This window comes from Lepus europaeus, chromosome 17, assembly GCF_033115175.1.
Source record: "Lepus europaeus isolate LE1 chromosome 17, mLepTim1.pri, whole genome shotgun sequence".
NCBI classification, from domain to species: domain Eukaryota; kingdom Metazoa; phylum Chordata; class Mammalia; order Lagomorpha; family Leporidae; genus Lepus; species Lepus europaeus.
This window is the reverse complement of record NC_084843.1, coordinates 15,204,133-15,228,242: the sequence shown is the minus strand read 5'-3', so window position 1 is coordinate 15,228,242 and position 24,110 is coordinate 15,204,133. Positions and strand designations below refer to the sequence as shown.

General features: G+C 42.7%; 1 protein-coding gene across 1 annotated transcript in view; it reads left to right on the top strand.

Annotated features, from left to right (window-relative positions):
- Positions 1-18,315, top strand: part of FHIP2A (FHF complex subunit HOOK interacting protein 2A) — a 37,441-nt gene extending 19,126 nt beyond the window's left edge. Inside the window, exons 6-17 of the mRNA XM_062214947.1 lie at positions 1,401-1,688; positions 1,878-2,074; positions 3,096-3,210; positions 3,676-3,752; positions 3,839-4,031; positions 4,179-4,348; positions 5,042-5,185; positions 7,012-7,102; positions 10,925-11,068; positions 15,382-15,522; positions 16,086-16,189; positions 16,285-18,315. Of these exons, the coding sequence (XP_062070931.1) occupies positions 1,401-1,688; positions 1,878-2,074; positions 3,096-3,210; positions 3,676-3,752; positions 3,839-4,031; positions 4,179-4,348; positions 5,042-5,185; positions 7,012-7,102; positions 10,925-11,068; positions 15,382-15,522; positions 16,086-16,189; positions 16,285-16,390 (1,770 nt within the window). The 3' untranslated portion in view covers positions 16,391-18,315. The remainder of the gene's footprint in view (positions 1-1,400; positions 1,689-1,877; positions 2,075-3,095; positions 3,211-3,675; positions 3,753-3,838; positions 4,032-4,178; positions 4,349-5,041; positions 5,186-7,011; positions 7,103-10,924; positions 11,069-15,381; positions 15,523-16,085; positions 16,190-16,284) is intronic.
- The last annotated feature ends 5,795 nt before the right edge of the window (positions 18,316-24,110 follow it).

The window sequence follows — 24,110 nt, the reverse complement described above, 5'->3', positions numbered from 1 at the left end:
GGTGTTTTAGGTGGGATAAAGTGCCTTACTGTCATAAGGACCGTGAGATGCACATGATTTTACAGGACGTTGGCAGTGCTGTCTGTGGTATTCCTTGAGCTCCGCAGTTGTTTTCTTCAGTGTATGTTTTGTTAGCTCAATTTCTCAAGAAGACTCTTCTGAACATGCTTTTTTTAACAGCAATAAAAGTGATTTATAATTACTGTAATGTAACTTTGGATGAAGAACCTGGAATTCACTCAGCCTTTAATGTGCCTCTTTGATAAGCAAGGAGCCGTGATAGGCCATGTGGAGGAGCCATTTTATAATGAATTGTCACTTACTTGTGTATTTTGGTTTTTACTCTTAAATTCAAATAGAAAGGCAGGCTTTTGCCTTGAAACTAATAATTTACTTTAGTTAAAATTGTGTGTGTCGGGGGAGGAGATAGGGACAGGATGCTAGGACTTGAGGTAAATCTTCATTTTTATCCTCGAAGAAAAGCATTCTCAGGGTAAGTTAGCATTTTCTTTGTAAAACAAAAGTATAAGAGGAAACATTGAAAAAGTGCTTGTTTATATACTTAAGAGAATTCAGGGACTTTTGTAGAAACCTTAAATCTAATGCTGACAAGTTTTGAACCTTAAAACTTAATTTTAGGGGATGGCACTGTGGCATAGCGAGTTAAGCCCCAGCCTGCAATACCAACATCCATTATGGGCACCGGTTCGAGTCCCTGCTGCTCCACTTCTCATCTAGCTCCCTGCTAATGCACCTGGGAAAGCAGCTGAGGATGACCCAAGTCCTTGGGCCCCTGCACCCATGTGGGAAACCCAGAAGAAGCTCTTGGCTTCAGCCTGGCCCAGTCCCAGCTGTTGCAGACATTTGGGAGTGAACCAACAGATGGAATATCTCTCGCTGTCTCTCCCTGTCTCTCCCTGTCTCTGTAACTCTGCCTTTCAAAATAAATAAAATAAATTATTAAAAAAATTTAAGTTTACATTCCTGCACCCCATGCCTCACCCCAGCCCATGGTGTTGGAAGAATTAACATTGAAGCTATGTATTTATAATAGCTCAGTGATGAGGAAAAAAAATTAACTGTAGTTGAAACCTCCTGAAACTTTTTTCCCCACATATGTTAGTTGCTGTTAGTAATGAATAGTTAACAGGAATTGGTTCCTTGCTTATGGTCAGTGCAAAGCACCAGGTACTTAATATGAAGAGTGTTGTAAACTCCTGTGCAGTTGTAAAATTGTATTTCATAGTTTGTTAAAAGTCTGACTATTTTTGATAGAACATTTATTCATTGCTGTTTTTCTTAGGCATGTAAAATATTAGTTATGAAAATCCATTAACACATGGTTTTTGGCTTAAAAGGTTCTTGATGTGAATCTTACAAAGCACACACTTCCTTTTCAGAACAAGTTGAAAACATTGGCTTCCAAAGGAGCAGCAAGTGTAATTTCAGAAGACCCGTTAAAAGGTCAGGACTCCTTGTCCACAGACACGGGCCAGGCCCCTCAGCCAGAGGACCTGTCAGGTGCTGCTGGCGTGGAGCGGGCGGAGTCGGAAGAGGAGCCGCAGGCAGATGCCCTGTCCAGCAGCCTGGACCACCTCAACGTCGTGTCGCTTCCAGAGGCCTCGGTTGTTCGTCCCAACCAGGACTACAATTTAGTGAATTCTCTGTTAAATCTCACTCGAAGTCCCGTGAGTCTCAGTGTTTACTTTTTTCTTTTCCCTAACGTGATCAACAGTAATATGCACTTAAAATGGGGGGCGAGGAGATGAAAAACTATTCTTTTAGAGTCGAGCACTCCCATGTTCGGTTGGATTTTCCAGACAGATCCGCACAGATCATGATCAGGAGTTGAAGCAGTGGGTTTTCTTTCCCCCCAGGACGGCCGCATTGCAGTGAAAGCGTGTGAGGGCTTGATGCTGTTAGTGAGTCTGCCGGAGCCTGCGGCCGCAAAGTGCCTTACACAGAGCACGTGCCTGTGCGAGCTCCTCACGGACAGGCTGGCCTCCCTGTACAAGGCCCTACCTCAGTCGGTGGATCCCTTAGATATCGAAACAGTGGAAGCCATTAACTGGGGGTAAGCGCTACTGTGTGTATTTTCCCGTGAAGTGACCTCTTGGACCCTACCTTTTAAAAATCCGTTTCTGTTTCGCAATGATAGAAGTCTTTAGTTTTGAAAAATGTAACACTATTAGTGATCTTTAAATGGGACTGTGTTCTTGAGGTTGTGTTCAATTGATGAATTCCCAAGGAGGAAGGGTGTGGGAAGAATCCACTTGTTCCCTTGCTCAGCTGCATTGCCCGTTATAAGGATCAGTTTTTGAGGCCTTGTGTTAAAGACAGCGATGTTGTCTGATTATTAAGAACAGAAACATTCTAATAAAGGCAGGAATCTCCTTTTGAATAAGCAGTGTCCACAGCCTCGAGGGTAACCTGGCATAGGTCTCCTGCCTGCTTGTATGGAACTTCTCCCCTGCCTCCCCCTTTCACTCCTCGACCCACATTCTAGGGCTTCCCCCTTAGCGCTCCTAGGAAAACGCACATGTAAGACATCTGCACCGATAACGTGGTTGAGACACCCCCTCCCCTTCCGTCTCTCCGCAGCCTGGTATCTTGACAACGTGACTGTCAACCTTGTGCCCAGCCTGCGCCCTGTCACTTCCGCGGGGCAGACCGGCCTGGTCACCACGGCACTGTCCTGCCTTGGGAGGCAGGAGGAGCTGCAGGCCAGCGCCTTCTTCTCTACAGCGCCTCCTGCCCTTTGCTTTGATTCCATCCCGAGCAGCCGGGACCCTGCTTCTTGTCCTTGCTGCTCCTTGGTCAGATCTGTGGCACGAGCGGGAGGAGCTGTCTCAAAGGTTTCTCCTGCAGCTCCATTCCGCATTAGTCTCTCTTCCCACTCAGTGAGTGAAAGTCATTCACAAGTTCGGTTTAAAAGGCTTTCTCTCATCTGTGTCTTTTATCAAACTTTCGTCCAGCATTGCCCCTGGGTGTAGCCCCGTGTGAGTTCATGACGTGCCTTCCTTGTTCCCTGGGTACTGCGGAGGGCGTGTGCATCTGGATAACTTTGTGCTTAGCTTGTCTTCCATGTCCCACAGCTTGGACTCGTACAGTCATAAAGAAGATGCTTCAGCTTTTCCAGGAAAACGAGCCTTAATTTCATTTCTTTCCTGGTTTGATTATTGCGATCAACTCATTAAGGAAGCACAAAAGGTTTGACTTTTTTGTTGTTTTTTGATCATTTAAAAATGTAACAATGAAATTTGAATTCTAATTTATATCCCCAAATTTATGTTACTCGTCTCAGGGTAGCACAGTTAGTGAAATGAAAAAGAACGCTTATGGATGCCCCTATTGCTATTTTGAAATCAATCAAAGTGCAAGTTCTGTCCTTTTATATTTCCATAAGTGTTACGCTCCAGTGCTTCACGGGGTGACACTGACGTCCCTCCAGTCTTCCTCTTTGGGGAGACATTAAAGCTGTCAGGTTATAAGGATAGTTTTTTGTCCTGTTCCCCTTGTTTATGCAGATTTAGAAGACTTATGGTCTAGGTTTGCAAGCCGTCAACAGGGTGGTTGATAGATAAGTTTTTGTCATTGCACATGAACTCAGATACTAAAGATGAAGCTCTCCTTTCCTTTGGAAAGAAAGCTAACAGTACTCATGCGGTATTCCAGACTGCTGCTGTTGCTCTTGCCAAAGCTGTTCACGAGCGGTTTTTCATTGGTGTCATGGAACCTCAGCTGATGCAGACGTGAGTAGAATGCTTCCTTTAAGAAGAAAGGGGGACCCCGAGTTTGTGTCATCTGTGCCCACTAATTGCCTCTTTGTTGTGCTCAGCTCTGAGATGGGCATTCTGACGTCAACCGCGCTGCTCCACCGCATTGTTCGGCAAGTAACCTCTGACGTTTTGCTTCAAGAAATGGTGTTTTTTATCCTTGGAGAGCAGAGGGAACCCGAGACTCTGGCCGAAATTGGCAGACACCCGTTGAGACATAGGCTAATTGAGCACTGTGATCACATATCTGACGAGGTAAACCGCGTGGTGACGTAGAAGCGGACGTAGAGTCTCTTTCTGAAGTGCTGCTTTTAGTATGCCTGTGATGTTTACATTCAGCCCCTTCATTGTGTGGCTTTAAACATTGAAATCCTGACTTACAAGATGACATTTTGGTTTCAGATAAGCATAATGACATTAAGAATGTTTGAACATCTTTTGCAAAAACCCAATGAGCACATTCTTTACAACCTGGTCCTAAGAAATCTTGAAGAAAGGAATTACACAGAATATAAGCCTTTGTGCCCAGAAGATAAAGATGTGGTGGAGAATGGATTGATAGCAGGAGCAGTGTAAGTTTCATCTGACTCTGTGAGTTTAGTGTTTCATAGAGTCAGAGCTTTTGCCTTTTATTGCTCTCCCTTATTTGAAAACAAAAAAAACAAAAACCTCTAAAGAAGTTTTTAAAAGTAAAATTTAGATGCCCTACTGCTTGATACCATCCTTTTAAATTACAAGTGATATTGTGTATGTATTCTTTATGATTTATTTGAAAGAGTGACAAAGATGGGGAGAGGGAGAGAGGAAGAGGGAGATAGGTTCCATCTGCTGGGTCACTTCCTAGCTGCAATAGACAAGGCTGGGCCAGACTAAAGCCTGGAGCCCAGGACTCCATCTGTGTCCCCCAAGTGGGAGGTAGGGACTTACACACCTGAGCCATCATCTGCAGCTTCCTAGGTGCATTGGGAAGAAGATGGATCAGAAGCAGAGTGGTAGGGACTCACCTGGCATTCTGATATTGGATGCAGATGTCCCAATCAGTGGCCTAATCTGCCACTCCACAACACGCTCTCCATGTTATGTATTCTTTAAATGTAGTGACAAAATTAGCAAATTCTTGAGTTTGTTAGTATATATTGTTATTTTATAAAATGTATGATTCCTAATTAGCAGAATCATGATATATTTTCTAAGAACATGGCAGGGAATCTTGGGGTGTGGAAAATGCCCTAATAAAGTGTTGCATTTTATACCCACTGAATTAGAGATCTGGAAGAAGATCCGTTATTCACTGACATCTCACCGGATAACACTTTATCAAACCAAGAGTGGCTTAGTTCTTCACCGCCTGCTACTCCAGACCACCCCAAGAATGATGGGAAAACGGAAGTCCATAAAATTGTCAATAGGTGGGTGGCTTTATAAACTTAACTGACATCTCATTGACTTGCTTTTATAACATGCAATAGCTCTGCTGTCATGAACTCAGATTTCTTTAAAGATTATGTGAACTTTTTTGTTTTGCTTACATAGCAGATGACAAGCTGGGACTGTAGTTGGCACCAAGAGAAAAGTCCCACTCCATGTAAAACTAAAAAGCTAACACAGGTTAAATAATATCTTATGCACCCCAATTTTTAAAATATATATGACTTTTTTTTTTTGAAAGTGGGATAAATTTTTCCTTTTATTCATGAGATACTACACATTTTCAGTACACCCTTTTTAAATAAGGACACAGGGGAAAACACTTTTTAAATCTCACCTATCTTTTCAATGTGTGAAATCATTTTTTCTTAATATGCTTATTAGTAAAATTAATCCTTTGAAAGAAGTAAAGTTCAAATCTAAATATTTCAGAACCTTTTAAAAAACATAAATGAATAAAATCATAGGACTCTGGACATACACAACCACAGTAAAAAAAAAAAAATTTATAACATTAAATTACTTCAAGTGCAATGGAGAGCAATAGCACTTATTTCAGGATTGGTTCACATTCACTTTGTTATCTTTTTTTTTTTTTTTTTTTTTTTTTTTTATTGACAGGCAGAGTGGATAGTGTGAGAGAGAGAAAGAGAGACAGAGAGAAAGGTCTTCCTTTTTGCCTTTGGCTCACCCTCCAATGGCCGCTGCGGCCGGCGCATCGCGCTGATCCAAAGCCAGGAGCCAGGTGCTTCTCCTGGTCTCCCATGTGGGTGCAGGGCCCAAGGACTTGGGCCATCCTCCACTGCCTTCCCGGGCCACAGCAGAGAGCTGGCCTGGAAGAGGGGCAACCTGGATAGAATCCGGCGCCCCAACCGGGACTAGAACCCAGTTTGCCGGCGCCGCAAGGTGGAGGATTAGCCTGTTAAGCCACGGTGCCAGCCCACTTTGTTATCCTTTGCTTTAATATATATGACTTAATTTTAAGTAATTCCCAGTTATACCAACTATGAGCATTGCCAGTTGGACACATCGTGCTGTTTATATTTTTACAGTTTTTTGAAGTTACCCTTTCTGTGGTAATTTCCTTCTCTTTTTCTTCCCCTGCAACACTGTCATGGATACAGATAACTTTAGAAAACATTGCATGTGACTCACGATGCAAAATTAGGGTTCATAAAGATCTCAAGTTCAGTTACTTAAAAGCCAGTATCCTGAAGTTAACAGAAATCATGGCAGTCGTCATGGTACACTAACCTAAAAAGATATTCCGCTGGCTTACTTCTATGTGGAACCAGTATTTAATCAGGAAATGGAAGGCTGATTCAAGATCAGGACTTAATAGATAAGTTTATTTTTCAAGTTCCCATTTGTATTAACCCTTGGTTAAATTTAAGATACTGCTAAGGCCGGCGCCGTGGCTCAACAGGCTAATCCTCCGCCTTGCGGCGCTGGCACACCAGGTTCTAGTCCTGGTCGGGGCGCCAGCTCTCTGCTATGGCCCGGGAGTGCAGTGGAGGATAGCCCAAGTGCTTGGGCCCTGCACCCCATGGAAGACCAGGAGAAGCACCTGGCTCCTGCCTTCGGATCAGCGTGGTGCGCTGGCTGCAGCGCACCGGCCACGGCGGCCATTGGAGGGTGAACCAATTTTTGGCAAAGGAAGACCTTTCTCTCTGTCTTTCTCTCTCTCACTATCCACTCTGCCTGTCAAAAAAAAAAAAAAAAAAAATTTAAGATACTGCTAAATACTTTAATACATAAAGCAATATCACGGGATTGTGAGAGTATTTATGTTCTTTTTCTGTTTAAGTTTTCTCTGTCTGGTACCAGATGAAGCAAAGTCCTCCTACCACGTTGAAGGTACCGGATACGATACCTACCTCCGAGATGCTCACAGGCAGGTGAGGGAAGTAACCGGTATTTGGAAATGAAGTCTGCTAGAAATGTATATGCACACCCCTTGTCGCGTTGCCCAGGCCATTACTGCAAACACGTGACGCCTCTCTCATAGTGGGGCTGAACTTTTCCCACCCGACTGCTGCGTTGGGCAGCCACCCTGGTTTGTACGTCACTGTCTCTGTCTCAAGACTTCCCTGTGCTCCTTTACTTCCCACTTTAAATTCTGTGTTACCTCCACCTGAATCATGATACCTTAGTCATTCTGCCCACCCAACCCTGCTCCTAAAATACCAGGCTACTTCCTCTCTAATCTCCCAACATTCTTTCTGTATTGTTTTGTGTAATGATTTTTAAAAATGGACACATAATTATATATATTTATGTGCTTTGATGTGATATTTTGTTACACATACACACTGTGTAATGGTCGTGCATTTACCTTTTCATCATGGTGAGAGCATACAGACCTCTCTTCTAGCTACTTAGAAATATATAATACATAATATAATATAAATCTATAATACAACATAGTTGACTGTAGTCACTGCACTGTGCAGAGAACAGCAGAACCGGCTCCTCAAGCCCGGCCGTAACCTTGAACCCATTAACCAGCTGCCCACCCCTCGCAGCCGCGTCCTGCTCTCAGCTTCTGTGAGGCTGTCAGTCCTGATGGTTCTCACGCACGCCATGCCGTGATTGGCAGCTGTGCTCCCTGCTGCCCTTACTGCTTCGTGCCCTGCATTCTCTTTGTGCCTCGATGAGACTGCTCTTGAGAATCTGCTCTGACTTATCAAATTAAATGGCCTTTTCTTTTTTTTCTTGCTCTCTATGGCATTTTTACATTATAAAATGTAAAAAAGAAAATTGTATTAAAATTTTTTCTTAAAGATTTTATTTATTTGAAAGTTAGAGCTACAGACAGAGAGAGAGGGAGAGACAGAGAAAGAGAGATCTTCCATCTAGTGGTTCACTCCCCAAAAGGCCACAACAGCTGGGGCTGGGCCAGGCTGAAGCCAGGAGCCAGGAGCTTCATCTGGGTCTCCCACATAGGTGCAGGCGCCCAAGCACTTGGGCCATCCTCTGCTGCTTTCCCAGGCATGTTAGCAGGGAGCCGGATGAGAAGTAGAACAGCTAGGACTCAAACCGGTGCCCATGTGGGATGCCAGCATTGCTACACCACAACACTAGCCCCCCCACCAACATTTTTTATATTGAGATAAAATTAGGCATTTTGACAATTCTGAAGTGTACAGTTTAGTGGTTTTTGGTATATGCATAATGTCATACACCTTTTGTCACTAATTCCAGAACACTTTGATTACTCCTGAAGGAAACCCTGTACGAGTTAAGTAGTCACTCCCCGTCCCTCCTCGACCCCAGAGCCGGGCACCCACTCATCTGCTGTCTGTCTGTGTGGCTTTGCCTGTCCTGGACATTTTGCAGAGCCGTTCTCTGGCTTCTTTTCCGCAGCGTAATGATCTCAAGCCTCACTCACGTTGTGACATCCCTAGTACTTCATTTCTCTTTCTGGCGGGATAACAGTTCCATGGGCATCTTATAGATCTGTTGGTCAGTTAGTCGGTGTTTAGGTTATTTCCACTTTTTGGTTTTTATGAATAATTCTTTGGGAACAGTCTTTTAAGACTTTCTGTGTGTGCATGGATTTTGTTTGGAAATCTGCTTAGGAGTAACGTTACTGGGCACATGGCAGTTCCGTATTTCACTTTCTTGAGGAACCACCAAACTATTTTCCACAAAGTTACACCGTTTTGCATCCTACCAGCAGTGTGTGAGGATCCCAGTTTCTCCATATCCTTTCCAACATCTGTTATCATTAACTTTTTTGTTTTGGCTGTCCTAGTAAGTCTCAAGTGGTATCTTATTGATGCCACTCATTGATGAATGAATTTTTTCATGTGCATATCAGATCTCTGTGTGTTTTCTTTGAAGAATAGCATTCAAGTCTTTTCCTGTTTTTCACCTGGCAAAAACCTTCTCTTATTGAGTTAATAAGAGTTCCTTGTATGTCTTAGATATTAGACACTTACCAGATAAATGATTTGAAAATGTTTTCTTCAATTCTGGTGGTGATCTTTTCACCATCTTGCTAGTTTTTAATTATGGTAAAGTGCAACTTATTTTTCCTTTGTGCTTTTTAAACATTTATTTGTTTGAGAGGTTGAGGGGAGAGAGAGAGAGAGAATTCTCCCCCTGCTCATTGGTTCACTCCCAGATAAGAGTGAGCACTCATCCCTTGGTTCACCCCCCACCCCGAGATGGCCACAACAGCTGGGGTTGAGAACTCAATCTGGTTCTCCCATGGGCGTGGCAGGAGCCCAATCACCTGAGCCATGACTGCTGCCTCTCAGGGTCTACATTAGCAGGAAACTGGATTAAGCAGCCAGGTAGCAGGGGCTGGCGTTGTGGTGCAGTGGGTTAAGCTGCCACTTGCAGGCCTGTCATCCAACATCAGAGTGCCAATTCAAGTCCCAACTGTTCCACTTTTGATCCGGCTCTCTGCTGATGTGCCTAGGAAAGCAGAGGAAGATGTCCCAAGTGGTTGGGCCTCTGCTACCCACGTGGGAGATCTGGATGGCATTCTGGGCTCCAAGCTTCAGCCTGAACCATCCCAGGCCATTGTGGCCACTTGGGCAGTGAACCAGTGGATGGAAGATTCTCTCTCTCTCTCTCTCTCTCTCTCTCTCTCTCTGTAACTACCTTTCAAATAAATAAATCTTAAAAAAAAAAATCCATGTATAGAACAGAGGCCCTCTAACGTGGGATGTGGCATTTTAACCACTGGGACAAATACATGCCCCTTTTTTGTGCTTGTTATGTTATACCTAAGAAATCATCGAAGATCACACAGATTTGTCACCTAAATTTCTCTCTATCAGTTTCAGAGTTTTAGCTCATACATTTTGGGTCTTTGATCCATTTTGAGTTAATTATTACATATGATGTGAGATGGGATCTAGATTTCTTTTTTTACATGAAGGTATCCAGCTGTTGTAAAAGCTATTTCCCACATATTGATGATAAATGTGAGGTTTGTTTCAGTCTCTCAGTTCTGTCTTATCCCAGCACCACACAATCTTGATGACATTGGCTTCGTAGTAGATTTTGAGTTCAAGAAGATGTGAGTCCTCTTTGTTCTTCTTCAAGATTGATTGGGCTGTTTAGAGTTTCTCAGAAAGTGTGTGAATTTGGGGGTTGATTTGTCCATTTCTGCAACTCCAAAGGGAGTTGGAATAAGGGTAGGGGTGGGCATTAGACACCAGTTAAGGCACCTGCATCCCATATGGGAGCACCAAGGTTTGCTGCCTGCCTCTGGCTCCTAACGGCAGCTTCCCACCGATGCAGAGCCTGAGAGGTGGCAGTGATGGCTCAAGAACTTGATCCCTCCCACCTGCATGGGCAGCTGGATTTAGTTGCCAGCTTCTGGCTTTGACCCAGCCCAGCCCTGGCCCCTCATAAATTTGGAAACGTGGCTGGGGTTTTGATCTTAAATGCGCTCTAAACCTGTGGTGAAAATTAACTAAAGGTTAAATTCCTGTGAAGGAAAGAAGGCAGGCACAGCTGTTAAAAGGGGTTTTTAGTGAAGGCAAAATCTGCTTGCTTTCCCACCCCTGCTGCTAGCTGGCGATTCTGTCTCTTGTCCTGGTCAGGCCTTGTCGGTGTCACCTCCCTCTGTGCTGGGACGCCTCGCGCTGAACAGCGTTCTGCACTCGGAGGGTTTCCTGGTGCCTGTTTGAGGACGTCATTTCCGTTTCACCTGGTTGTTGTTTGTTCCTCTTCAATGATCCGAATGCTTTCTCCCCCAGTTCCGGGACTACTGCGCTATCTGCTTAAGATGGGAGTGGCCCGGGTCTCCGAAAGCTTTGGAAAAGTGCAATTTGGAAGCAACTTTCTTTGAAGGACATTTTTTGAAAGTGTTATTTGACAGAATGGGAAGAATTCTTGATCAGGTAATATGTTTTAAAATACTAATTTTCTTCTTATTTTATTACCATTCATAGTGGCATGATGTTGAATAAAACACATTGTTTTCTAAGTTTTCCCACTAGTTCCTGTAGGCCTTGCTGGCAGGGTTTCTGATGCATTCAGGTTAAAAACATTTATTTAGCATGGCAGCCATTACAGAATTGTTTATCTTTTTCCTTTTAAAGATTTATTTTATTTGTTTGAAAGGCAGAATCACAGAGAGAGGCAGAGAGGTCTTCCATCCTCTGGTTCACTCCCCAAATGGCTGCAACAAAAAAACCAGGTCTGGGCCAGGCCAAAGCCAGGAGCCAAGAGCCTCTTCCGGGTCTCCCACTTGGGTGCAGGGACCCAAGCAATTGGGCCATCCTCCACTGCTCTCCCAGGCGCCGTAGCAGGGAGCTGGATTGAAGTGGAGCAGCTGGGACTTGAACCAGGGCCCATAAGGGATGCCGGCACCGCAGCACCAGCTCCATTAATTACTTCTTCAAAGACAGATGAAAGAACCAATTTCTTTAATGTATTTCTACTGTTTTGTTGGTTGGTTGTTTTCAACCTGACATATACAATATGCAAATCTGGCATTAATAAGTATAATGGTTTTTACATGCTCTCTCTGTAAACCTCCTAGGCAGCCAGAATTTATTAGTTGTGTTACTTGTGCTGGTTTTCTAGGTTTAATTTGAAACTGACTAAGCTACCAAAGCAGGAGATATAGCCATTAGTGTCAAGTTAGTAATCCTAAGAAATTTTGACCAAAAGCACTGAAAAGGAATCCACTCTGAATCTGCTCCCCCCTCAGCACTTCTGTCTTTGGTTTGTAGAGTGCTGACCCCCAGGGTGCACAGAGGATGCTTGTGCACTTCTTCTTTCACCCATCATGGTGTTGGTCTCAGTCATTCTCCTGTAGCGCTCTATCCTAGACAACTCAGATTTATTTTGTAAGTGAGGAATCCTTAGTTTCAGTAAGGTGACCTACAGCTGTGGAGCTTAGCCTGAAACCCTTTGTCTTTCAAAGTCTTGATTTTCTAAGCCTTTTGAGTATGAGCCTTACATAGTTTGAGCCCCGAAACAATGAGTGCCTGAGTTCTGGGTGCTGAGCCTGTTGGGTTAGCTTCATTTCCTTTCTTACCTCTCTTTTTTTGCTGAGAATGTTTGCTTATATTTTCTTAGTATGTATCTCTAACAGGGTCAAGGTAATCAGACTGGGATTAAACGTTTCCTATGTGTAGTTAATAAACTAGCTAATTACTGTATACGTGATTGAGAAGATATGGTATCAGGTATTCATTACACAAATATTTAGCATTGTTTGTAGCTGCAGTGATTTCAAAAAGATAGTAAAAAGCTAAAGTTCATAGCAGAAAGTAAAGAATACCAGGACAGGGCCGGCGCTGTGGCTCGGTAGGCTAATCCTCCGCCTTGCGGCGCTGGCACACCGGGTTCTAGTCCCGGTCGGGGCACTGATCCTGTCCCGGTTGCCCCTCTTCCAGGCCAGCTCTCTGCTGTGGCCAGGGAGTGCAGTGGAGGATGGCCCAAGTCCTTGGGCCCTGCACCCCATGGGTGACCAGGGCACCTGGCTCCTGCCATCGGAACAGTGCAGTGCGCCGGCCGCAGCGCGCTACCGCGGCGGCCATTGGAGGGTGAACCAACGGCAAAAGGAAGACCTTTCTCTCTGTCTCCCTCTACTGTCCACTCTGCCTGTCAAAAATTTAAAAAAAAAAAAAAAATACCAGGACAAATGTGAGGAGCACATCTTGTCCCTGCGGTGAGAGTGAGGAGTTTGAACTTGGGCAGGTAATGTGGTCACTTGTCTCATTTTCTTATTGTCAAAGTGAAGTTGCTGTTGTCTTCTTACTTGGATTTGCTTGTAAGAATTAAAAGATTTTAAACACTTTTAGGAACACAAATTCTTGTTCCAAACATTAGAAATTTTAGAGAATATTGAGTTTTTTGTTTTTTTTTAATTTGACTGACATTCTGTTTTGTCCGTCTGTTTATCTAGCATGTAGAAAAAGGGTTGCCCATTTGCTGAGGGTGTTGGTGTGCTTTTAAGTCAAGGCAGTTGTCTCAAAAATCAGACCCTACAATTGGAGCAGGCTCTGAAAAATGAGCCACACCTTTGGCATGTGAGAGACGTCTGATTAGCTTTCCTTTCAGGTGAATAATGTATAAATATAATATGAAATAATTCCTATGCAAATACTTCCTATTAATGGCCTCTAAACATGCCAGTTTGTCTTAAAGTTATTACCAAATGAAAGAGAGACCATGTCACAGTCTAGAGTTATTTATAGTTAGTACAGTTCTTGCTGAAATTTGCTTTCATTTTCACAACATTAATAAATGTGTCAGCCTTGTATTTCTGAAACAACTCATGGCCTGGATTTATGTTAAAACAAAAGCTATAAAACAAATACCATGCAGAGAACATTAGAAAGCTAAGGAGTAATGTATCCTTTAAAGTCAAATTATGTTGGCTTAATTATTTAAGCACCAACAAATGGCAGAATTTAGTGACCGAAAAATCTTAACTACTTGAAATGACTCCTGTGCAATTCTGGACTTAGGTTGTATTTTAAATTATTCTGTCCACATTCTTTATCAAAGGCACTGTTTTCAAGTGGATTTTTGTAGATGGTTCCTTGGCACCTAAAATACAATTTGATGTGAATTCACTGTTTATGATGAGTTGAGTCTTAGAGAAGGCTGTTGTGCTGCGAATACTTCCAGGAGGAAAATACACTCCTTAGCATCCCTTAATTAGGGATGTGTATCTCCTTCCATTTATCTTGCTAAGGGTTACATTTTGAAGAATGACTCAGGGAAGGTTTTTCCTTTAAAAAAAAAAATCCATGTTTATGCCTTGAGTGGTAAATAAGGAAGAGGAAGACTAAAATTGGACTTAATGCACAGGATTTTTTTTTTTAAAGATTTATTTACTTGAAAGGCAGAGATATAGAGAGGCGGAGAGAGAGGGAGAGAGAGCAAGAGAGAGAGAGGGGTGTCTTCCATCTGCTGGTTCACTCCCCAAATGGCTGCAGTGGCCGGAGCTGGGCCGATCCGAAGCCAGGAGCTTCTTCCAGGTCTCCCACATGGGTGCAGGGGCCCTAGGGCTTGGGCCATCTTCTGCTGCTTTCCCAGGCCATTGCAGAGAGCTGGATCAGAAGTGGAGCAGCTGGGATTCAAACCGGTGGTGGCTTTACCCTGCTACACCACAGCGCCGGGCCCAAGGACCTGAGTTTTGTTCCTGTAACTAAACTTAGGTTCCTCATAGCATCTCGGGTATTCTCTGATATGTGCCCGCACTTTCTCCTCTGAGTGCTGAAGAGTCACTTCTTAATTGGCTTTTATTATGATCAGAGTTTCAAAAGGTGCTCAGTGGTGAGAATAAAACCTTCTGTAGCTGGCACTGAACTGAGTCCTGAGTCACTTTCCCTTCCCACGGGTCGCCTCTCCAGTCACCCAGGCTCCTCCCCACGGGAGGGTTGGTTTCAGCCTGTGTGTTTCCTTTTCCCTGCTCGGGAGGAGGTTGGAAGGGGGAGGGCCTTCTTTTGAACATTTTCAGCAAGTAATAGCAACTCTGTCTGAATAGTTTGCTCTTGCCTTTGAAGTCAACATACTCTGTGAAGCCCTTCCTTGCTGCTTTCTATGAACAATTAGCAGAATCCAAGTAAAACCACAGTATTACCTGCAAAATATGTGTGATGAGCTGTGTGCACCCTGCAGCTGTTGGGACGCTTAGTGCTCCTGCTGTGAGTGAGCCAGGTGACCCTGAGCTGCTCGCCAGCTGGGACTCTTGTCCACTTGGGCTCTGTTAATAAAGTTCTAGGATTTTAGCTTATTTTATTGTACACATGTTTTTGTTAATTCACAGAATTTGAGTAGTCTGAGGTATGGAGCCATCATTTCTGAAATGATATTACTATATTTAAAAAGATATAGCTTCCCTCTTATTCTTTGACTTTCTACTCGATGTGTTCTCTGTTGTTTGTAATATTATATAAGACACCTGGGTAGGTTTTGATGTCCTCTTAAACTGCTTTGTAAATTAAATCAAGCAGTGTGAAACGGGTGTCCTGTTACATATTAGTCTTTTCTGTCTGTACGCATGCGTGCTGACTTTTGTTTGACGTTTTGGGACTGTGGCCTGTGTATCTTAATGACAGTGCTGAGGGCTAATTTAGTTACGGATGCTCCTGTGCAGAAGAGCAAGTGGAGGGAGGCGTAAGACTGCTGTGCACAGGTGTATACATTATGAATGATATCAGATGCCTCTCGCCGTTTTGCCTCTCCCTAGCCCTATGACGTAAATTTACAAGTGACCTCGGTGTTGTCCAGACTTTCTCTCTTCCCTCATCCACATACACACGAGTACCTTCTGGATCCGTACGTCAACCTTGCTTCTGGCTGTCGGTCGCTCTTCTCCGTGATCGTCAGGGTGAGTCGGTAGTTCTGTTATATTCTCTAGGATAGATAGACCTGGGTGTCCAGTTACACCTTAGTAGCATTGTATACTGGGGCAGGAAACCTTTTTTTTTCTGCCAAGGGCCATTTCGGTATTTATGACATCATTCATGGGCCATATAAAGTTACCAACTTAAAAATTAGCCTGCTGTAGATTGGTTGAATTTTGAGTCCACATGGTGGTTGCCTTGATTGAATGATTTTGCAGCCCTTGTATAGCCTGAGGGCTGGACATTCCTCACCCCTGTTGTATATAGTTAGTGTCACATGATGAAAAATATCAAATACCTTCTGTTAAAAGTAATTACACCTTTTGAGCGACTTTATAGGATGGGGAGAAGAATTCATCATTTTATACACATTGATTATATATAGAAGAATTCACTCTTTTAATATATAATGGGTCTGAATCCTTGGCTGTAGGTGGTTATGTGACCAGTGAAAGTTACAGTTGTTTGTTTAGTAATACAGAAGGAAATTCTGTTTATCCTGAGAATCCAGTGTAGTTGATTTTAGGGTTTCTTGTCTCTGGTGCAGGTTGTTGGGGAGCTTATGGTGCGAATTCAGCGCATTCAAGACTTCACTCCCAAGCTTCTGTTAGTCAGAAGGCGGTTACTTGGTTTGGAACCTGAAGGCCCTGTGTAAGTCAGAGCTTCGCTTATTTTTCATCCACAAGTGTCGCCGGATGTAATGATGGGCTGATATTTTGAACTGATGCATTGTCTGCTTTTTCCAGTGTTGACCACATCACCTTGCTGGAGGGTGTAATTGTGTTGGAGGAGTTCTGCAAGGAACTGGCGGCCATCGCGTTTGTGAAATACCACGCTTCCTCCACGCCGTAAATCAGGAGGGCAAAGGGACTGTTGTGTCGGTTTCATCAGAAGGACTCAGTTCCATCCAGCAAGAGGATGAAAAGCCTTTTAAAATGAAATATTGCCGTAAACTGGACAGAACCATTAAGAACCTATTGAGTGGGCACTCGGTAAAATGTTATCTTGTGTTTTTTTCATTGGCTTTATCCTAATGGTTCTTCATATGAAATTGCACGCTGAACCCAGCCTACAATCAAAGGAACTTCAGGAAATAAGCATTTCTAAAGACTGTGTGAAAAGCTGCAAAATTTCTGATGTCATAATTTTGATGATATTTCTGTTATTTTAATATCCTTTTAGGTAGCAAGGCATTTTGACATTCTCTGGGACTCAGATGCTTATATTCTTTTGATTAAAAAGTAGCAAAAGAATCACTAATTTTATAACTTTTTAAAATTAGAATTCTTATCAAACAAAATATGAAAAAACTGTAAATGAGAAAAAATACAATTCAGGAAACATCAAATGAGTTGAATCTAGGTGATAAGAAAGTGTAGCATACCATTAACTTCCTCAGTTTTTCTAAGAATAACAATTTAATATGATATAGAAATTCTTGATTAATATATATTTTTAAAGAAATGTTCTTTTACTCCTTTGTGCACACAGCTATGTTAGTGGCTGATTTTCACGTGAGGGTCCCAGTTTATTTAAATTGTATCATTTTTGCAACAACATTGAATTTATGCTCATCATTGGTAGTGTTGGCTAAAATAGTATTTTTTTTTTTAGGTAATTGACATGACATGTGCTGGGTTGAGAACCTTTGTTTTCTCTCCCTCTCTGAAACTCGCTTCATAAAATTGCTTTAGAACTCATGTTCTTACTGAAGCCCTTGGTAGTATCGAGGTAGGGAACTGGCTGATCACTCTTAGGAAGCAATCAGAATGCCAATGGCCTTCTAATGTTTACATTTTCCCCATTTTGTTCAGTCTTTTGTTTTAAATGATTCTAAAGAGGTAGAAGAAAAGAGTCTTTTAAATGTCCTGTTTACATGTGAGAGAATCTAGGAGTTGGGTGTGGATGCCCGAGGTGTGTGTGTAGGAGCCCCTAGTTGAGCGAGCTGCGCTGTGCACAGTGTGCTTGGATGTGATTTACAGAATGGCGGCTGCTTGTCCTCTTTCTGTTATTCCTTGAAGTGATGCCTGTCACTCAAATATCGCTTTTGAACTATTGGGGTTTTTTGTTTGTTTGTTTTAGTTCAGTGTTAAGCAGCAGCACTTTCCACTCACTGATATTTGAGGGAGCCGACTTCAAAGCAAATGTTTCAGCTTAAAAGGATCTGTTGCTACCCCTTAAAAAGCTGTTTACGTAGCACACCTGCCTATGTACAAGTACATCGTGTGGTGTGTCCACGGGCACGTTTTACACACGTTTGCTCGTGTTACTGTGTTTGTTGTTCTGATTCATATTTAGTTTTTGCTATTTATTGAGAACAGATTATCAAAAGATTATGAATAGTCTCAGCTGTAGAATGCGCACCACTCTTGAGACACAAGGCTGCATTTCTAAGTTCTGATCTTCGTTAGCTCAATCTAAGAAATTTATTAAGTAAAGCAATGAAAAAACAGAAGTGGGAGATAGTTACTTCACGCGTGATTTTCTTTAAATGATTTTGAAGGATGGGAAAGCATTTTTCAGTTCGCCGTGCTCATCATCAGTTCCTGCAAAGAACTCTGCAGCATCTCCATTTTTTGCTGAAGTTTACAGTCTACTTTGACATGGGTGTATTTAAAGGAAGGCATTAAGAGATATTAGACATTTCTTACTGTTTCCATAGTGCTCAGTAGATGTGATGGCAATGATGTTACCTCTCAAACCAAATATTTTTTATCCTTGACTTCACAGTGGGACCTTCTAGCTATTCCATGAAACCAAGCTCAGAAAAGCTTTAACTCCTCTATTTTGTGTGTGTACGTGTGTGTGCGCGTGCGCGTGTGCTGCTTTTGAAAAATGTACTTCCCTAAGTTATTGTAGTGGTTCTGACTTAAAATCAGCTGAAGCTTAGGCTTTAGTTTGTTTCTCTTCTAAGTTTCTTTTTTTCCTTCATATTTAGTTCAGTCCTAGAGCCGGTCCAAGTTCTTACGGTGAGATGGATTTGTTAGTGAACGATTGTACTCCATCACTAGCGTTTTTCTTACTGTCTCTTAGAAGCTGAATATTTCTATTACTCAATATCTGCAAAACACAGTGACTCGCGTGTACTGTGTTGGGTGGGAGGTGCCAGCTCAGCAGCCGATTGCCAGGGCAAGCTCCAAACCGAATTTTACCCTTGCTTCACCTTTGTGTAAGTAGGGATGCACATTTATTTTTAGATTTTCTAACAGTATGGTCTTTGGGTTTATTTTCAGTAATGAGCCACATTCTTTACTTGATAGAACTCAAATATGTTTTAGTTAATTGCCATTGAAGTACTCACATTATAACTATGTAATGTTCTCATGATGTATCTGTGCAATATGGAAGCTGTGAGTGGATTCATAGCTTTTTGGTTTCGTTGTACATTATTGTGTGTGTACATGTGTATATATGTATATATAGAGAGATGAGGACCAAAATCCTTAGCTTGCTTACACTGTTGCTAGTGTAAAGATTGTTACACTTTATTTTATGGGGCACAAATTATGGAATTACTTCATAAATTCATGGTAACATATTTCTATAAATTATTGCATTAATATACAATTACCATTTAATTATGAAGTTCACAGGTATTGACAAGAAGTTACAGTGAAGTGCTAAAATCACAAATTATATGGTAATTGTATTTTGGGTTGTACAGTAAATTGAAATATGCATGTCATTGTGACACTTGGTGTGCTAAAACACGATAGAGCATCATATTTCTGGGCCCTGTAAAATAGTGTTACTATGCTACTCTGTTTTGCCTCCTGCCTGGTTTACATTAAACACAGGATATTTGGTAAATTTTTCTATTGAACGTCGTGTAGGTTACTGACAGTGTTACCGAGATCTGGAACTGTTGGGTCGTCCGTGGAGAAATTCTTCAGATGGGATTGTGCACTTGCTCTCGCAGAGGGAGTTGTGATTAAGTTCAACTTTTTGTGCTAAGGATGCATGCAGGACTAAGAGGGATAATCTAAAAAATAAATAATGTAATTTAAACAAAATGTCTTTTATTTTGTAGAATTCTGATTAGAAATATTTTATGCACTGATAAAACCCCCAAGAAAATGATTTTAACTTTCTCTACTGGTAGCAAAGGCTGCACCACAGTGAGTGGGTGACTGTAGTATTGACGCAGGGACGAGAACCAGAAGAAATTTGTCAGCATTTTTGGAGGAGGAATGTATACCTTAAAAAAAATTCTTCCCTTTAAAAGGATGACATTTAAAACAGTTTGATTCTAGACTTTGTCCAATCACTTGAGTATTTGCCAAACTCCTTTAATTGGAAAGAAATGAGTAACACATGATACACTCAGAAAGAGAAAAATCCAGCTATTAATCTCAACTCCCCAAAGATTTATTTTCCACCAATAAGATTCAGAACAGCTTTGGATGGAAACAGAGAGAGCCACAGGTTGGAAGGGTCGCAGAGGCCGGGGAAGGCACTGGGCAGTTGCCATTACCTTTGCCCTTGGCCACTTCGCAAGAAGACATCATATTAGCAATGCCCAGTTAGATTCCTTTCCAAAACCGGTTTAGTATGTTGCAATGTTTTTTGTTTTGCTTTGTTTAATATTGATTTATTTATTTGAAAGGCAGAGATAGAGATACAGAGAGAGGAGAGAGCTTCCATCCACTGGTTCATTCCCGAAATGGCCACAGCAGCCAGGTCTAGGCCTATCCGAAGCCAGGAGCCAGGAGCTTCTTCCAGGTCTCCCACATGTGTAAAGGGACCCAAGCACTTGGGCCATCTTCCACGGCTTTCCCAAGTGCATCAGCATGGAGCTGGATCAGAAGAAGAGTAGACAGGCTTAAAACGGTGCCCATGTGGAATGCCAGCATTGCAGGTGGAGGCTTAACCTTGTACGCCACAACACCAGCCCCCTTTTGCAGTGTTTTACTTGGAGAACTGGTAATCCAAGGGAATTTAAAGAATTACATACAAGTACTTGGGCCACCTGCTGTTGCCTCTTGGATCAGAAATGGAGTAGACACAGCTTACACCCGCACTCCAGTACAGGACATGGGCATCCCAAATGGAACTCCCTCCCCGAGACAGGCTGTGGGGCTCAGTGGGTTGTAAGACCCTTCTCATTCCAGAGCAATCCTGCCCCACACCTGGGAGAAAGGAATGCTTAAGAATTTTCTCAGGCCTTGCTGAGTTCCCCACCTAGTCTGTTAGCAATCACGCCTGGATCATGAACCCTCACAAAAACCCGAAAGGACAGAGTTCAGAGAGCTGAACACAGAGGTTCCTGGCAGCTAATGCCCCTGAAGAGGGCGTAGAATGTTCACACTCTTTCTCCCATACCCTACCCTGTGCATCTTCACCTGTATCCTTTGTAGCATCCATTATAGGAAAACAGTAAGCATGGGTGAGTGTGTCTTTGAGTTCTGCAAGCTGTTCGCACACTTTAATCAGGCCCGGGGAGGGGTGGCAGGAGCCCTGGCGTGCAGCTAGCTGGTTGGTCAGAGCACAGGTAAAACCACCTGTGACCGGCATCTAAAACTTAGCGGAGGAGGGAGTGGTAGTGAATCTTAAACCTGTGGGTTGGATGCTGTCTCCAGGTAGTGTCAGAACTGAATTGGATTAGCCAACACCCGGCGTCGATGGCCTGTTGCCTGGAGAAATCCCCATGCTTTCGGAGGTGCAGAAAATTGCTGATCATAGTGTGAAAGCACGGGACAACTTTTTCCTACCAGAGCAACATTCTTTATCCTCACCTGGGGTGGGGCACAAAGTGACCACATATCCAGTTAGAGGGCTAGCTGAGGCTGATGGACACAGGACAGGGGAACTAAGAAGCCACGCGTCCAGAGACAAGCTGTGTAAATCCCCACTCGGTCTCCATTCCACAGCTCAGCCCACTGCTGAGGGCTGAGCCTGGGGTCATGCTAGCAGCAGGTGGAAGAGACCTGACTTCTGTTTCCTTCACCTGAGTTAGCCCCAAAGATTTACCTGCTCTAAGATGTAGGTGAGAGAACAGGAACAAGAGACAGGCCCGGCCTGTGAGACAGGAAAGACAGACAAAAGCATCTTCAAGGTTGTGATGGCCTCAGGCTTGTAATTTATGAGTAAGGAACCATGAAATCAATTTTATTATAATGCAGAAAGATGAGATGGCACACAAATTCACTATCGTCTGGATAAAGCTATATTTCAAAGCCCTGAAGATAAGATTCATTTATGTAATAACATCAGAGATATATTCCTGATTCTACTCACAAGTAGAGTAGCATGTGGGGTTTTAATTGATTAGACCTCCCAAGAGAGCCATGTGCTAAAGATTTCTCGAGGGAAACAAATTAACCATTCCTTAAACATTCTTCTTCCATGTTAAAGAATGCTTTTCTACTTAAATCTCTTTATCCTGTTACTCTTATCAATGTAGTAAGTCACAGCACTTTATGGTTCTGTAATCTTTATTGGATGCAATTATTTCAGTGTCCTGTTGTCTATTTCCATTGTGTTTTAGAAATGATTAGAAAATTGAACACCTTTTTCTTAAACTGCTTCAACAGAAATGAAACAAGAAGACGTCTACTTTTAGAATATAAACATTGCCCCAATAATCCGTGCACCTTGAGCTCCTTGACAATAAATAGGTTCCATTTTCCATAAAACGATCCAGTGTGATGTAGCTTGAAATTAACCTTCCTCTGGAAATACTGTTGGCCAGAGTCCACGTGACTCATTGGAACTTGGGTTTAAAACCATATTCCAAAAATAAAAGCTGCAGATTCAAATGTGTGCAGCAATTTCTGAGTATTTTTCTTTGGAATTTGACATTGAAATAAAAATAAGTTTGCACAGTTGTTAATGTTGGAGTCTTTTCATGCACAGCACATAATGTCATTGATTGAGTTCTGAGTATTTCAAAGGAAAAGCTTTGATTTACATCTTGCAAAGCAGTGTTGCTCGTTATCGTTTTTATTTCAGTGGAAAGGAAAAGGCTAGGGGAGGGTAATTAATCTGACATAGATAACTCTGGGAGGAATGTTTCAGTATCAACACCATTTTAAGGCCGTTCTTCGACGTTCTTCGTCCTCATTACACATCTGGCCGTGGCTGTCCTTTCTGTGTTCTGGCCCTTTCTCCGGTGATCCGTGTAATCAGTCCCTCAGCTAACATCATTAGCTTTTTGGAACAGAAATCATCGCTGCCAGCCTTATTTGGGTGACATGTTAGGTGCAAATGCTGAGGTTTTCTACTGATTGCTGGTTTATTTTTAGAAAGACCTTGTAAGGCTCTGGGAACCTGCATTATGTTCTTATCTGCAAACTCCTCAGAAATCCCCACATCACCGCGGAAGCTGATCCCTGCCTCTCAACAATGATTTTTTTTTTTTTTAAAGTTATTTTACAGGAGCAGTTAAGCTTCTCTCAGTACCGCTATTCATCAAACTACTGAAAGCGAGAGGCTACTCCACTTAGACTAAGGTAGGCTCTACTCCCCTGATCTGACTGTCCTAAATCACCCTGTGTGGAATGGAAAAAAACTTTCTAGCTAGATGCATAAAACACAATAATTGAATGCTGTTTTCATAACTGTTGAGGTCTGAGATCCACAATGGATGGCATTGTCACAAGGATATAGTAACACCCTCCATGGTGTTCAACAAATATTTACTGAGTCCTGTATGGCTCGTATGCCTCTGGCAAGGGGAAAGGAGTCCAGTGAAGACCCTGTGTTCGCAGGGCTTGCTTTTTGAAGTAGAGGGGGATCAGGCAAGTTCTAGTTCTTTCTAGCAAGTTCTAACTATGATCCTTCATTTCAAGTCTACTGTTTGATGTTCTGCTTTGTGTAGGGAAGCTACAACTAGACTGTTTCTTTACGAGCTGGTTTTCTATGGGGTTTTGCCAAGAAGGGGTCCCTGGGAGGGAAGGGGAAACAGGAGGAAGAAGGAGGGAGCTTCCTTCCTTTGAGGCTACTTGTGGTCCTAACCTGATGGCACAGCAGTGGGTTCACAGCCTCCATGGATCTTCCTGCAGCTTCCAGGTCTGTAACCTCAGCTCCCCTTTGTTCTATCAACCCTACTTGTATTAGCTTCTCCCTGGGTTCTTGCTTCCACATGACCTCAGTTAATAACCTTGTCCTCACTCAGCCCTCCAGCCCTGGTGTAACCAGTTCCCATGTTGCCTTCTCCCTATTGCATAGTTTCTCTTCCTGATGGGACCCATCTCAGCAGCAGCAGCACCACAGTCAGCCCCAGCCTAAAGAGGGAGCTACAGGAGCCTTGCAAGAATACTGGGCTCCCTTTTTTAGTATGTTTCCTAATAACCTCAGTGAAGAGGTTGTTGTCTAGATCTCCGGAGATAGGGTGGGTGTTCTTCATCCACATAAACCCACATTCCTCCCTCCCTAAGTCTGGGAACTATTATTCCACATTACCCCCGGGAGGTTCTGGCATCTCAGCATTGAATAGAGGCCACCAGTAAGTGCACATTTCATTAAATTTGTCAAGAAAACAATTAGGGCCATGTCTGGCTGGATAAGCTAACATATTAACATAAGTGCACCCAATTCCACACATTTGGCTTGATTTAATGTTCTATTGTAT